The sequence below is a fragment of the Agelaius tricolor genome, unplaced genomic scaffold, assembly GCF_023055355.1.
Source record: "Agelaius tricolor isolate 1412-34295 unplaced genomic scaffold, bAgeTri1.0.p SCAF_4, whole genome shotgun sequence".
NCBI lineage: Eukaryota > Metazoa > Chordata > Aves > Passeriformes > Icteridae > Agelaius > Agelaius tricolor.
The window spans coordinates 50,255,057-50,270,067 of NW_027269264.1; the positions used below are offsets into that span (position 1 = coordinate 50,255,057).

Consider the following 15,011-nt stretch of genomic DNA (forward strand, 5'->3'; position numbering starts at 1 on the left):
ACGTGACCGAAGGTCAGCGATTACAGGACTCTCCTGCTCCACATGGGAGAGGCCACAGCTGGAAAATAGTTTGCTCTCTCCTAGGGACATCCCAGAAAAAGCTGTGAAAACAATTTGAAGAAAGCCTCTGCATGTGTGAGGCTAGGCCATTCCCTAAGAAAGCCAGTGTAGGGGGGAAGAATGGACTCTAAGGCTACAGAGCAATTTTATATGCAAGTACTTTCTTGCACATATAAGAATCCAGGCCAAATTGGTGTCTTGAAACCCTAAAAATCTCAGTGGCTAATGTTCAACTGATTCTTTTTTGGTTTGTGCTGATAGGTTGCTCTTGGACTGACCACTCTTCTCCAGGGCCTAAATATGGCACTGGTTTCTGGTGTGGGCTCTCCTCAGTCTGGTGCCAAGGAAATGCAGTGAAGAGTGTTTGCATTTTCAGACCCAGTCAAGTAGAGGAGAATTTACATCTGCATTTTTTAAATTAAATTGCCTATAATTTACCACAATTTGACCTGTTCCCGTGGGGGAAAAACCCACAGTAATCACAAAGAAACCAGCTGGTATTTTTCTTATGCACAGTGCTACAGTCAGACAAGACCAACCTCACCACAGCAAGAATTTACCCCAGCCTTCCCCTTTGTTTGGTTGTAGAATATCCTTTACTATATCCACATCTTATTTGAAGCCAGGTTACCCCTCTGATAGTGGGAAAGCTGGGAGCCATCCTCCCAGGGCTGCACAAAGAGGGAGCTGCACCATTGCAAGGCCCTGACCTGAGACCATGCCCTTGCATGGATGCCAGTACTGCACTGCTTTCATTTGACAGCTTGGCCACTAAAGGAAGCAACTCCCAGCCCTCCAGCTGACTCCTGGTCTCATGGGCAGAGCTGGGAGGTGTGACATTGACACCATTTAGGACTGGACCCCAAAAGTGAAAGTGAAGCCACCATTTTTTAAGTGTCTTTGTGCACAAGGCTTAATGGTTTATTAAAGTGAGAATGACCTCAGTAAACATATGAGACAGACAAGAGCTGAGAGGATGTGGCTGAATGGGAACATCTTGCTAGCAAAATTGTAACTCTCACTTGCCCTGCCACTGTTCACCTGTCAGCCTTTGCTGCTTCTCCTTTGGAAGGGATGTGAGGTTTCCTCCCTATGCAGAGCCCAAAGTGATGCATGAAAAGTCAAATTCAACCCAAGCAACCCTCAGGATGATGATCGGGGGTAAACCCAGAGCAGGAGCCTGCTCCCCCATCCAGGAGCTCAACTCCCCCTTCCATCACTCTCTGGCTCTAGGACAGCCACAGCTGGTTTGTGAGGCTTAATCTCTGCCATGAGCTATAACTCTGCCCAAAATCCTCTTGGCAGGAACCATTCTCTCTAAAGAGAGAACAACCCTGTGACAGCAGGGCCAAGTTCAGGGTTTCAGCAGACACATCCCACGCCCCTCCGAGCACTCCTGCTGAAATTTACTTTTTTTTGCCAGGCCAGCCCTGCATCCCCCTCTGCTCCCAGCCCTGGCAAAGGCAGGGCCAGCCTGCTTGGCATGCATCTGTCACTGCTGGGAGCAATCCCTGCTGCTAGGCAGCCGAGCCTGGCAGCCGCGAGCATCCCGGTCCAGCGTCCCCCCCATCCTGGCTCGCCGTCATATGATTGCTCCCAAGGGACGACCGCTGAGCAGGACTGTGTCTCCGAGCTGATCCTTTGCTGATAAGCCAGCTGCCAAGCCTCCACTGCTGAGACAAAAGAGTTTTTCTCTTCCCAGCAGGGCTTTTCTGCTGTGAATGACAGAGAAAAGGGTAAAAGTGAGCTGCCTGGCACTTCTCGTGGGCAAGAGGCTTTGGGGGCTCCTTGTCCCCTGCTGTGCCGGCAGATCATGGAGCTTTTCAGGCTGAGCCTGGGCTGCATTTGCCTCCTTCCCTGGCTTGAGGGTAAGTTTCTCCTCTTTTGGGGTAGCTGTAAAGCGGGAAGATAACAGCCTCCTGGGTTTTAACCTGCTTTCCTGCTGAACTGTTGCTTGGGCTGCAAAGCTCAAGAACCCACCAGCTGTAGAACAAGTGCCAACAGGCACATTTCAGGGCAGCGTTTAAATGGCATTAAACACAGGGGTACAGAAGAGTGAGGGACAGGCTGGCAAGGTGCTGGGATGGCTGGGCCAGGGACACTGTGGCATCATGCCAGCAGCTTTTATAAAGTGCTTTTAAGCTGCTGAGAGTAGTGGATGAATAAACCTGCTCAGGGAGGGAGACAGCCACTAAGTGACCTCCTAAGCACTAATGTTCCTCCCGGTCCCAGCTGCTCCTTCCCAGAAGAAGTGAATGAGCTCAGAGCATGCTAGCAGCATGGGAGAGGGTAGTGGGAAGTGCAGAAGTATTAGTCCCGCTCCTGTGGTGGTTGGCTGGGAGCGGGATGTGCTGGGGAGCTGCAGAATCTGCATTGCTCACCTCCACGGAGCAAACTTGGTAGCATCTCATGTTGATACTCAGCTGCTTTCTGGGGTTGCTCCAGTCCTGTATCCTGCCCATGCACAGAAGTATTTTGAATCCAAGCAGCCCTGGTTTGATGTGCATGGGTAGATGCAAAAAGCAGAAGTCCCTGCTGAGCATGATCCCAGAGATCTGGGGCAGTGCTACCCAGGAACAGTTTCCCAGGAGTGGTGCTACCGTGGTCTCACTAATCTCATCATGGACATCAGGAGGAACCAATTTTCTTTAAAAATGGGAAAACTCCCTGAGCTAATAAGCCTTTTTATTTTGCTGCTATGACTGAGATGTCAGGTTGAAAGCAACTCATTGATATAAATCACTGAAGTTCTTCAAGGCTCCTTCAGTCCCTGAAGCAGCAAGGAGAACAGCCCTGCAGTTTTACAGGTTACATGCTCAGAGCTGTTCAAAATCCCTCGACCAGAGGACCACAACTATTTGGGCTGCCCGGCAGGGATGTTTATTCTTTAAAGACAAACCTCAGACTGACACCTCTGACCAGCTACTTTCCATTCCTTGCTGCACAAGTGAGTGTTCCCTGGGATGCTTTGAGAAGTTACCTTCTCAATTTGCTCTGCTGCTGGGTAATAGGAGAGGTTTGTGCTCCTACAGGTTTGACTTCTGCTCCATCTACTGCTGTTTTCTGCACCTCAAAAGTTGCCAATTAAAGTGAATTGAATCTCTCACTTTGTTAAGCCCCAGGCTGAGGCTATGTCCCTGTAGTGGTAAGGGGTGTTGATGCACATGCATCTTTTAAAAGTTAGAGGAGATTTGGTTAGGATCTGGAGATTATACCACGATGGCATGCAAAGAGAGCAGAACAGCCTTCAGGGCGCTGCTCTTCCTTTGCCTCTAAGGTAGGATTTTGTCTGGTGTTAGAATAAAGTGCTTTTTTACTGCTGCCATACAACACAATCCACATGGTTTTGTTTTATTAGTAAAGTATGGAGGATCACAGGGTATTTAATTTCCTTTCTAGTGTAATGCTTTTGGTGCAAACATGATCAGCCACTGCATTTCAGCCAGACCAGCAATAAAACAATAAAACCACCACTGTTTTGCAGAAAGGAATTCATCTTCCCAATGCCTGGCAATGCCCAATGAAGCTCAAAGCACAGAGCACAAACATGTTCATGCTTGGGGCTGAAATTCCCCTGTGGCAACTTTTCCCCATCTCCTCCTGCCTGGAGCTGCTGAGTTTTAAGGCTGCTGGCAGGACAGAGATGCTTGCTCTTAACAGACCTCTGAGGGGTTGGTTTCCTGCTGAAAACTGGAAATCCTGGAATTTCCTAAGCTGGTCCTGACAGTTGTTCCTTTGGAAAGTACCTGCAAACAGAGAGGAGGCAAAAATTAGTTAATGTCAGAAAAAAATTCTTCACGGAAAGAGTGATTGGGCAATGGAATGGGCTGCCCAGGAAGGTGGTGGAGCCACCATCCCTGGAGGTGTTTAGAAAAAGACTGGATGTGGCACCCAGTGCCATGGTTTAGTTGATAAGGAAGTGTTAGGTTAGGTCACAGGTTGGACTTGATGGTCTCAAAGGTCTTTTCCAACCTGGTTCACCCTGTGATTCTGTAAAAAGTTTTGTTAAAAAGCCAGACCCAATGGTGACCCCGTGAGGTGCACTGGGCAGTGGGAAGTCAGGCACCAGCAAGATCTGTGCCTACATGTACAGAAAGAAAACTGCTGAAATAAAACTGCATTTAACACTGACTCTGGACCCCCATGCACTGGGTGTGAGGCTGTGGTGTCTGTGTTTGGCATCTTGGCCTGATCCCATATCTTGGGAGCCACTCTCCTCTCCCTCAGATCCATGGTAATGCTTGCCCTGATCCCTGACGCCCTGACCTCAAAAGGCAGCCCTAAGCATTTTGCACTGAGGAGGCAGAAAGGCCAAGCTTGTACAATTCTTCTGCTCCCACATTGACTTTTCAGCCTCCAACTATTTTTCACTTGGGGGATTTCCTGTCTGTGATGCATTTAACTCTTCAGTAGCTACCAGACCTTCTCCCTTGGCTTGTGCAGGTTCTCCCCAGCAGCAGCAAACAATGCCTCGGTGCAGAAGCACTTCCTGCCCACTGCAAGCCTTCCCTTGGCATCCCTTGTCCCATCCAGGATCAGTCCTTGGCCAGTCAGCCCCTCTCCATCTCCTCCAGACCTCTCTGGCTTTTGTAGACACCCACCATATCCCCACCCCAGGGACTTGTTTTCCCCACTTGCATCAGCTTTGTGGTGACTTCACTAACCTCCCCTGCTTCCTATAATTTATAGATTTTTTTTTCCATTCAAAACCTTCCTTCTTTTCCTATGGCTGCTTTGCTCCCTTGGAGACCTTTGCTGAGCTACTTGGTCAAAAGTGGACCTTGCAGTGATGTGGAAAGATATGAAACCCTGTTGGTAAACCAAAATCAAGATATTCTTAAGAAAACAGCAGTGTTTGGGAAAAAATATGGGCCAAGCCATCCCAAACTATTTGCAAATGTCTTTGATCAAGACATCACAGGCAGTGCTTAGAAACAGCAGAAACTTTCCCAGTCACACTGGGATTACTGGTAACCAAGGCTTTCTCAGTGGCATTACCTTAATTAGGAACATTGCATGGATTTTGCCCCTAATCCTACATGGAACAGCATGTCCCCAGGGTGGTCATGCTGCAGAAAAGCAGGGGCCTGTATTTGCTTGCTTTTCTATCTTGTAACCAGACAGAGTGTCAGTATCATAGGACAAATGAGCTGGCATCAAGAAGCCTTACTAGAAATTGTTTATTTTGTTCCTAAAAATATGAAGAGGCCAAAGTGTTCAAGTATGAGCAGCCCAAAGCAGGCATCTACTTGGACTCTGTGGGTAAGGCTGGCATTTTCCAGAAACGCTAAATCCCATCCTCAGGGAGTACACTGGATGCTCTGGTTCCTCCAGGTTAACATTCTTTAAAATGCTAGAGCTCATGGCCTTATTTGTAGGACTACCGGGCAGCAGGACTTGGGATGTCATTTTGTCTCCTGAGTAAAGATTCTTGGTGCCTGATGTGTGTCTCAAAGTAAACATCCTCCAGGTTTAGTTGTGGGGCACGAGCAATGGCTGCTGGCAGCCACATGTAACTGCAATGTTTGCAGGTAGCAAACATGGTGATTGTTTAGAGGGGAACATAAAACATCAGGCACTCCACAGAGAGCAAAACACGTATTTCCTGCTGGGTCAAACAGCAGCACTCTTCAAAGTGTAGTGAAAATACCCAAAATTTTCAAATGGAGAGTCATTGCCAAGAAAGGAAAAGAAAATACAGCAAAGATTGTGGCATGCTTAATAATAAAACCTGTAATAAAACATATGAGAAAAAGACCTGGATGAGCAGCCTAGAGAGAGAATACAAAAAACTGCCAGCAGAAATTTTCAAACATTATCTGAAGCAGGAAGTTGGTGGGGGTCAGGAGGTCAGTAAATGACTGGCACAAATGCAAGAAGGGTGACCAAAAGTAGGGCAGTGTAGAAAGGCTGAATGGATTGCTGGCCGTAGTGCTCCCTTCAGACATGGTCAGGGAGGACGTGGCAGTCACTCCCTCTGCAGTTTGAAGTGTTATCAAACAGAATTGGGAACAGAGGAAGTTTAAGGAGGGGGAAAAAAAAAGGATAAATAAACTATGGCAAAGGACCAGCCCAAATATCTTTTGAGTTACAGAAAACTAAAGATGACATTAAAAATGTTTAAGGAGTGTATTAAATTCTTATTTAATGCAATCTTGACACCAAAGGGCTGCATTGAAATAATGCCCTTCTTAAGAGGGATCCTTGCATAGCCTAGGGAGACACAGGTCCTTAGGCTCCATTTCAGCATGGGCAAGTCAGTGGAAGAAAAGAAGAGTATTTACAGACAGATAAACATGAGCAAAGTCAATGCAGCTTTTGTAATGGGAATGCCTGACATCCATGATGGTATCAGTAAGAACATAAATGTGCTGAGCAGATCAAGGTCTTGTGCCAGTGTTTGCAAAAGGCTTTTGATAAGAATCTTCCACCAAGGCCCTTAAGAAACTCCATTCTCATGGAGTAGGAGACAGACGTAGCCCACAGGCTGGAACAAAGACTGGAATAAGTTGACATGATCACAGCAGTGATAGTATCAGAAGGTGCTCAGAAAGATGAGAAGGGATCTGATCTTGCAGCTTCCTGTGGCAGCTTCCTGATGCCACAAAGTAATTAAGAATAATCAAAACTTAAGCTGACATAGTGAAACTGGAGAAGGAGCTCTGCTACTGATGGAGCAACAAAATTATATTTTTCTTTGAACTTCAGAGCTGAAAAATGTAGTGGGCAAAACCATTTTACCCATAAATACCCATTGATACTCTCTGAGTTAGTTCATACAGAGCACTGGAATGGCTGCCCAGAGAGGCTGTGGAATCTCCCTGTCTGGAGATGTTCAAACCCCACGTGGATGTGATTCTGTGTCACCTGCTCCACGTGATCCTGTGTTGGCTGGATTTGACTGTTTGATCTCAGTGGTCCCTTCCAACCCCAACAAATCTGTGATTCTGTGAATTTTGGAAGGAGGCACTGGCATCTTGTTGTCTTGAGTGAGCTATTTACTTGTCTGATTCTTGCCCTCTTCCTCTATTGGCAGATGTTAATGGCCCAGCGCTGCAGACAGGATCCTGGGCTCAGCAGTTTTATCTGACCCAGCACAGTTGTCATATTCCCCTGTTACATTCTAATGCACGTCTCAAATTATTACTTTGGAAGTGGGTTTCTCACAGTTAACCCAAAGCAAAGATGTGAGAATCCTGAATTCCACATCCTAGGGAAAAGTGGCGAGGGTGGGGTGGGGCTGGGGGGACTTGTATTAATCAATTTCAATTTCCTAAAGTTTAAGGGAAATTACTTATGAGACATTTCTCCTGCCTTTAGAGGCTGGCAGAAACTCAAGTCCAAAATGCATTGAATGTCTTAGCTCCACCCAGCCCTCAGTAAGGGTTAAAGAGAACAGGACTCACAAGTTGCCCACAAATAGCTCAGGAATTTAATTCCATTTAGGCACATTAGCTTGGCAGGAATTGTCTGGATTGGTGGCTATCACAGGTCCATGCAAGTCAATATCCCAGCACAGACACATTGATCAGACAATCCCAGAGCTGGTGGAGAAGCACTGTGGTTACTGGCTCCTCTCCTCAGGCATTCAGGCTGAGCAGGAAGCCCTGAGCTGTTTCTGCTTTACACAGCCCCAAGGCATTATTAATCTAGCAGAACCCTAGAATTTCCTGAGACAAAAACATGAGAGCTCCTTTAAACTATTGTTTATACCATTGTTATTGTGTACCAGCTTCTGTTTATATTGTCACAAATCTCTTCAGGTACTGAGCCAAATACTTATATTGGCTCAGTATTGTTTTGGTTTGCTGTGGTGGTTTTTTCATTTGGGAGGGGAAACTCTGCAGAAATAGTTTAGATAAAAATCAGTGTTCTTGCCTAACATCACTTTTCTGTGTCCTCTTTATGCTTGCTCAGTACTGTATGCCCATGGGGCTTTTATAATTCTGTCTCCTGGGGAAAAGAGAGAAAAAAAAGTCACTGTAAAATCTGGGAGTTGCAAGGTGTTGTTATTAAAAGATTTCTCAGAATGTCCAGAAATTTGAAACTTCTATTTCTCTCCATCTTAGGCATAAAATATACAGCAGAAAGTTCACCTGAAACACTGGTGGATGGTTTAGCACTTAACATTTTGCTCAGGATATTCACAGGCCACACCTGATGAAGTTATACTGAAAACAGTGGCAATCCTTCAGCTAATGTGATATTCATCCTAAATCCTCTGAGATGTTGGGACCTGTTGCTCTTAAAAGCAACAAGCAATTACAGAAATTGCTTCAAATTGTGTGTTTGTTGTGGGACAGCTGCAATGTCTCCCTCTTACTAAAGGATTCTTACAAGTGGTACTTTTGTTCCTAAGGTGCACAGACCAATGTCAGGTGTGCTAAATCCAAGATAATTTCAATACTTACATGAGCTGCCTCAGCCAAATACTTACACATTTCTGGTGGGATATGGTTTTATCCCTGCACTGTTTTAATACCTCCAGAAGCCACTTAATAGAAAGTGTAGCCCAAGGTAGCCTCATTGGCCCCAGATGAACAGCGCAAGGGGGATTTAAACTGCTCTTTTATGAGAAAGATTTGACCTGGATAGGGGCAAAAGATCCCTCAAACTAATTTGTTTGGAGGGAGGGAAGGATGGCTACCTAGTTAAAACAATTGAAGTACTGAATTAAATACATATATATATATATATATATATATACAGGCAGATATTTGATATAATCATTCAAGTTGGAAGGATGTTTTTCCTCATTAGTTACATAACTGCTATTTTCCTCTAGTGCTGCTCATGGCTATATGCACGCTCCTGCTTTTCAAAGAAATGTCATTCCAGGAAATTAGGAAGCTGTGGGAACAGTTTATCTGGGCATGCCCTTCCAGGAAAGGACTGGTGGGTTACCTTTTGCCTCCCCCAGGGTATTTACAAAGGGATGTGTTAGTGCACAGTACTGAACCCTGCTCTGATTGTACCGCAGTAGCAGAGGGACAAGGCTTCCTCATAAAGAACACCCGGCTGGAAAAGTGCATCCGTGCCTCCCAGGAGACCAACAGCATCAGCCTGGCCAGCTGCAAGGAGCACTCCCAGCAGCAGAGGTGGGGCTGGGACCCTGACACGGGCACCATCGTCAGCCTGCACACGGGGCGCTGCCTGTCGGCACACAGGATGCGCCAGAACGCCCTGGTCAAGCTGGAGCCCTGCGGGGACTGGGAACGCCAGGCATGGCTCTGCAGCAGGAAGGGACACTTGACTCTGCAGAGCTTGGGCTTCCACCTTGGCACCAAGGAGGGAGGCCACAAGGTCTTTGTCTCGAGGGAGAAGGACAAGTTCAGCAGGTGGAAGACGCTGGCGGATGAAACCGTCTGTGCTGCTGCCCGGACAGCAGCTGGGAGGCCCAGCAAACCAACACAACAAGCTCTAGACACACAAGTGTGGATCTATGAAAGTAAGAGGAGGTAGCTTTAGTGTCAGATAACATCTAACTTTCATGTCATCCAAGCCATCTAACACCAGGCTTGCACATGTCATTCTAACTCATGTTCACTTTGGCCCCACCTGGAGAAACACCAAATGGCTCCACTGGTCCCACTGGTTTCCAGTGGTGGCTGTACAGTGTTTTCCAGAAGCATGCAAAACCTTACATGATCAGGTCTCCAAAGCCCAGGTGCATTTCTGAGGACGGGCAAATATTTTGGTAAAATATTTCTGAATTGGTGCCCACAGCTAAGAATAGTGGAAATTGCTTTCCCAAGCACAAAACACCCAAGGAAGTCTCCCAAAGTCAGGCACTTTAGACTTCAAAAGAGCTTTTGGTACTTTGGAATGTCTCTTTTTGGTAAAACAACTGGAGGCAGCTGAAAACTTCTTTTAAACTTATACATATTATTGAGAAGCAGTTGTATCAGAAATTCTTGCTTCAGTTTCTGAAATTAAAGTTCTCTTCTGTCACACTCCAACAGTGCACCTTTCACTAATGAAATCTAGTTGTAACCTTCATTCAATGCTCTCATTAGCCTCAGTGAACCTTGCTGCTGGTGCCCAGTGAAGCCATAAAGACACTGGTGAACACAGTAAGTAGTGGGAGGGAGCTTAAGTGTTGCCCTCCCTTTGCATTAGGAAATCCCAGATGACATCAAAAGTCATTAGAAATGGGGTTTATAGGGACCAATTATGGCCTTGGCCTTTGCTGAAGAGATTCCAAACTGCTTTCACCAGTATTCACTGGCCTTTGTCTTAGACTGGACACAGAAAGGGCAAAAACCCTGGTCTTGTCACAATTTTAGGAGTTTGACATAAGGCTACCAAACTCCAGGCATGATCATTTTACCAAGATGTGGCTGTGATCATTTGTTGTGTGCCCAGTGAAGCCCACTGCTAATCACTGATAGTTCATGGTCCAGTCTGTTTCCCACTTTCATTTAAGTCCTTTCTGCGGGTTTAATAATAAATGTGGTTTTTGGTACTTTTCTTGTAAAGTTGTGCACAGAACTGAGACCTGAAAATCACATTCCATTCCTCCTCTCCTCCTCCCCTCCCCTCCTTTCTCCCACTCCAGAGACCCAAAACCACCTGGTGTTTGTAATGATTTTTTATGTATTTGTCCACTCTGTAGGTGATGAAGTTCCCAACATTCCTCAGGGAAAATTATTTCCCTGAGAGGAGGCTATTCCTTACCTTAAGGTTGATGGACCCAATGAGATTTTGAGCTCTGTAGAAATGAGTAAAGAGAAAATGTGATGTATCTGCTTGGCGTAAGCAGATGGATTATAAATATAACCTTTTGACACAGAGACACTGTATCTAATTTGAAATAAAAAGAGATACATCAGCTGCTTTGGCTGTCATGTGTAGAGAAGGTGGCCTTTTTCCCCCTCAAGGTTTTTAATTAGCCAACTAGAAGGTCATCATGTAATTATCACAACAGTTACAAGTGTACTGTTTGTTTAACATTAAGTTAAATATGGACCACACAAATTAGATACCATAATAGGCTAGTTAAATATAGGCTAGGAAATTCGTGGAACATTTAAGATATGGGAAAAAGGCATGTGAAAAGAGCGTTTTCATTCCCCAAGGCAATGCTCCTGGCAGCCCAGGGCTGCCTTGGAGCCAGGATCCCTAAATAAGGCTGTGAGGGTAAACACAGAGCAGCTTTTGAATCAGGCTGTGCCACTCAGCGTGTCTCACACAAAGTCAAAATTTTCCTATCAATCCCATGGTTCAGTCTACTGTAGGGAACTTCTGACTACTCACTAACACCACCAAAATTCTATATATTTGTTCAGGCATTTCTTATCTAACTTCCACCTGAGCTCAACAGACAACTTATACTTTGGTGGATTATCTGCTCAGTAAATTACACCTGTGTAGCTGTGCTGTGGATGCTCATTCCACAGGATGGGATGGGGTCTGGATAGGCAGCAGGGAGCCCTGAAGTCACAGTGTTCTTGGTCTTGGCATGTGCATCATTGCAGCAGAGGGGTGAATTGCTGACACCAAACTTCACACAGCCTCCCCTCTAGCAGTAGGTGCTTGCCCACACACCCTACTCTGCAGCAGGACTGGAGGGCAAAGGAAGGTACTGAGCCTTGCAGGAGGTATGGCCTACTTAAAACCCTTTGGATCCCAATTTTACATCTGCAGTGTTGTTAACAGCTATGATTCTTCCACTTGCCTCTTCCTCACACATCATCCTTTAACAGCTGGTGTTGCACTCATACTGTTAAAACCCATGACCACATCTACCACCAGAAAACAGGCTCTGCTTTGATTGTTGATTCCATCTTGAGACATTCATTTCACCTTTAAAATCTGTGACAGCTGAAAGCCCCTGATGCACAGGAGGGGGTGATTGCTACTGCACTACATCCTTCTCACCCTGCAGGCCAGAGAACCAAACCAGCAGGGTTGGGCTCCTTTTCCTTGCTGGGCAATGAGCATATCCAGGTTCCTGTACAAAAAGTAAATGATAATCACACAGATCTTTGCTTTATTTCCTTCCAAGCTAAAACCATTGATTCATCGAAGATCAATGCTGTGGACAGAGAGTCTTCTGTGAGTTTGACTGACCCCCCTCTGGCTAACAAGTTCAACAGCACAGTGTCTCCAGCAAAGACCAAACAGGCACAGCTCCCAGCAAATGAGGGTGAGCACATTTCTGAATGCACACATAAGAACAGCAGGAAGGAAAGTGTGGGCAGCACTTTGAGGTTACTCAGCTATTTTCGGTGGTGGAAGAGTACCTGAGGATTTCTGAAGAACTTCCATGTGTACTACTGAATGCTTTCACCCAACATGCTGAGGAGTTTCCCTTGGAAAGCAGAGCAGTGATACAGGCTTAACCTGGAGGCATAGCCACCCACTGTTTTAGGAGCAAAAATTATCTGTGGTTGGGGAACACTGAGTGACAGTAAAGTTTCCTTTTCCTTTCTGGGTCGCATACAAAAGGGATTTTGTGGTTACAGTGAAGCCTCATGAGAAATCTGGACTCCTGGTCCAACTGGAAGCTGCTAATCAGAGTCTTTCTGCTTCTTCCACTAGACCCATCCCACAACCACTCCAAGAAACATGGAAATCGGGGGAAAAACACTGGGGCCAGGCTTGCAGGTAGGTTCAGAGATCAGCCAGAGGAGGAAGGGACCAGGCAGATGAAGGTTCATCAGTGCCTCTCTCCTTCCCATTGTGACAGAGATACATTTCCCTGGGGTACTGCTGAGGATGCTCAGTAGGGAATGAGGGCACAAAATTACCTGTCAGAAAGACTCTTTTTAAATCTCCACAGGCCTGCGATAAAAAAAAAATAGTAAAAACATGAAAGTCAGACAGCTGCTAGCACTACTGCTTTATCCCAGCCCTTCTTCTTTTGTATCAGAAAGATGCAGAGTGGAGAAGGATGAGATATTCCTGTCTTCATCGCTAGAAAGAAAAACTTTTGTGGCCACTTTCAATAGAAGGATGCTATGCAGTGTAAAAACAGCTCTAAATGTTGATCTTGTAGACAATGCACTTTTCCTGTTATCTGGCATTTTCCAGGGACATTACAGGCAATTTTTTGTGGTAGTTGTGGCTATTGCTAGGAACAGTTTGCATAAGTACAGCAAACTAGTGATGCTTTCTCTGATACCCTTTCAGGCACGAACTGGAAGACAGCCATGCTGGTCCTCAGCCCCCTGGCTTTCATACTGGGATTAATAATACTGACACTCAATGTTCACTACAACAAGTAAGTGAGAGTCAGGTTCATTGGCTTTGCCATGAACAGCATCTTAAAGAAAATCTCCAACGTCTCAAAACAAAAGTCTTGGTCTTGGCACCCTTCCCCATTCCACACCTGATGTCACTGGCTCTCAGCAGATGGCTCTGGTCACCAATGTGTCACCCTTGGGGATTTCTCGTCTCTGCCACCCAGTTTATCCATTCCACTCACTGACCCACCCAAATGCAGCCACTACTGTTGGCTCCTCCTCCCCTACACGTCTTGTGCCATCCCTGAAGGAAGTGCCATTACAGTTGCTGACATGGAGAAGCAACCAAGTGACAGACAGGTGCAGTTACTCTCTTCTCTCTTCACTTAGGAAGAAGAAAATCCTCTCTGCTCTGAAGAGCTCTCCCGCCCACAGCAGCAGAGTCGATTTACAGGAGCCGACCCCGCTGCGAAGAGGGGTCCACCCCCAGCCATACCTGCCACCATCCCGCTCCCCTTCCCTGAGGCGGGGAGAGATCCTCATCGAGTGGAAAGATGGGACTGTCACTCCTCTTTTTGACAACGTCAATTACCAAGTGGACTAGCTCCAGAATGACAGAGCTTTTGTTCCCTCCCGTGTCACTGTTCCCACCAGGAAGGCTGCCACCACAGCTATCTCCTCCCTGCCCTTGCTGTTTTGACAGGAAGCACAGTTTGGGGTTTTTTTCTAAACACTTGAGTACAATCCTCTTGCACAGGACAAGGGCTGAAGCAAGCAGAGTAGATTGTTTGGTTTGTATAGGCACATGCTGCTTAGCAATTTCAGAACTGCTTTAACCCACAAGAAACCCCAGGTTTCCCTAAATGAAGCTGAGACTTCTGCCAGCTGCAACTGCCCATTGAATCAAAATTAGAGTTACTGAGCATATGAAAAAGTGAATCTTTGAAGACAATGCAAAAGGTAAAAAGCAAAAGTCCTGATGATCCTTAAATTCTTTTTAAGATAAAACTAGCTGCCAAGAGACACAGAAGGCCATCAGTTACATTGTCAGTGTGAGAATGTAATTAATAAGCACTGCCTTCTATAAAATCTCTTCCAGGTATCTGCCAAAATATTCATTCCCACTAAGTTGTCAGTTAAGTAACAGCATTAAAAGGTAGCACTCCACTGTCCTTTCTGCATCACTGCAAGAGCCCTGCTGAGAGAGCATGTGTCTCTCAAAACTTTTCCGTATTTAAGATGTACTAAACCTTATTATAACACACATCCTCTTTTATTATATAGACTGGCAAGAAATGTCAGTCATGCTTGTTGGGGATATTGCATATAGAGCCACTTTATTCCAGCTTCAGTCTCTGATTTCCTATAATCATATGGAATAGACAATGAATAGATACACTGCTCCACCAGAGCAGTAATGCAGTTCTTTTTCTTTTAGATAGAAGTAAGACATTGTTTTCAGCCTTTACACTTCTTGTTTAAGCAAAATTACCTGCGGCTATCACACTCAGTCCTGATCTTTTCTCAGTGAAATCTGCAATGTCTTAGTGCTTTCCTAATATTCATGAATGTATGCTTTCTTTTTCTCTGATTCTGAGATGATGTAAGCATGGCTATAAGTCAAGAGTTATGTGGAGAAAGAAACAATAACACCAGGAAATTACAAGTATGAGCCGTGTCAGTGCATTTGTTCAGTAGAGCAAGGGAAACAGTATCCTCACATCTCTTACTTGAGCAACGCCTTTCACTTGACCTAAATTAAGC

General features: G+C 45.6%; 2 protein-coding genes across 4 annotated transcripts in view; one reads left to right on the plus strand and one right to left on the minus strand.

Moving 5' to 3' along the window:
* The window catches only part of LOC139589343 (myogenesis-regulating glycosidase-like), a 29,661-nt gene that overhangs the window by 8,784 nt on the left and 5,866 nt on the right, over positions 1 to 15,011 (minus strand). Inside the window, exon 2 of the mRNA XM_071425709.1 lies at positions 3,723 to 3,806. The gene's annotated coding sequence lies outside the window, so the exon portion shown is untranslated. The remainder of the gene's footprint in view (positions 1 to 3,722; positions 3,807 to 15,011) is intronic.
* On the plus strand, positions 1,601 to 14,916 carry LOC139589344 (uncharacterized). 3 transcript variants are annotated; one of them, XM_071425710.1, is made up of 6 exons: positions 1,601 to 1,928; positions 8,981 to 9,508; positions 12,068 to 12,208; positions 12,604 to 12,669; positions 13,195 to 13,285; positions 13,638 to 14,916. In XM_071425710.1, the coding sequence occupies exons 1-6, from the start codon at positions 1,874 to 1,876 to the stop codon at positions 13,849 to 13,851; spliced, it is 1,095 nt and encodes a 364-aa protein (XP_071281811.1). In that variant the 5' UTR covers positions 1,601 to 1,873; the 3' UTR covers positions 13,852 to 14,916. The 3 variants fall into 3 exon arrangements, with proteins under 3 accessions (XP_071281811.1, XP_071281813.1, XP_071281812.1); XM_071425712.1 differs by having other exon boundaries at positions 1,602 to 1,928; positions 9,044 to 9,508; XM_071425711.1 differs by having other exon boundaries at positions 1,603 to 1,928; positions 9,041 to 9,508.

Bases quoted from the DNA above. Each gene is read 5' to 3' on its own strand.
- LOC139589344 (XM_071425710.1), top strand. From the start codon at position 1,874: ATGGAGCTTTTCAGGCTGAGCCTGGGCTGCATTTGCCTCCTTCCCTGG. The intron at 1,929-8,980 runs GTAAGTTTCTCC...TGCCTCCCCCAG, and splicing joins CCTCCTTCCCTGGCTTGAGG to GGTATTTACAAAGGGATGTG. The intron at 12,209-12,603 runs GTGAGCACATTT...TTCTTCCACTAG, and splicing joins ACAGCTCCCAGCAAATGAGG to ACCCATCCCACAACCACTCC.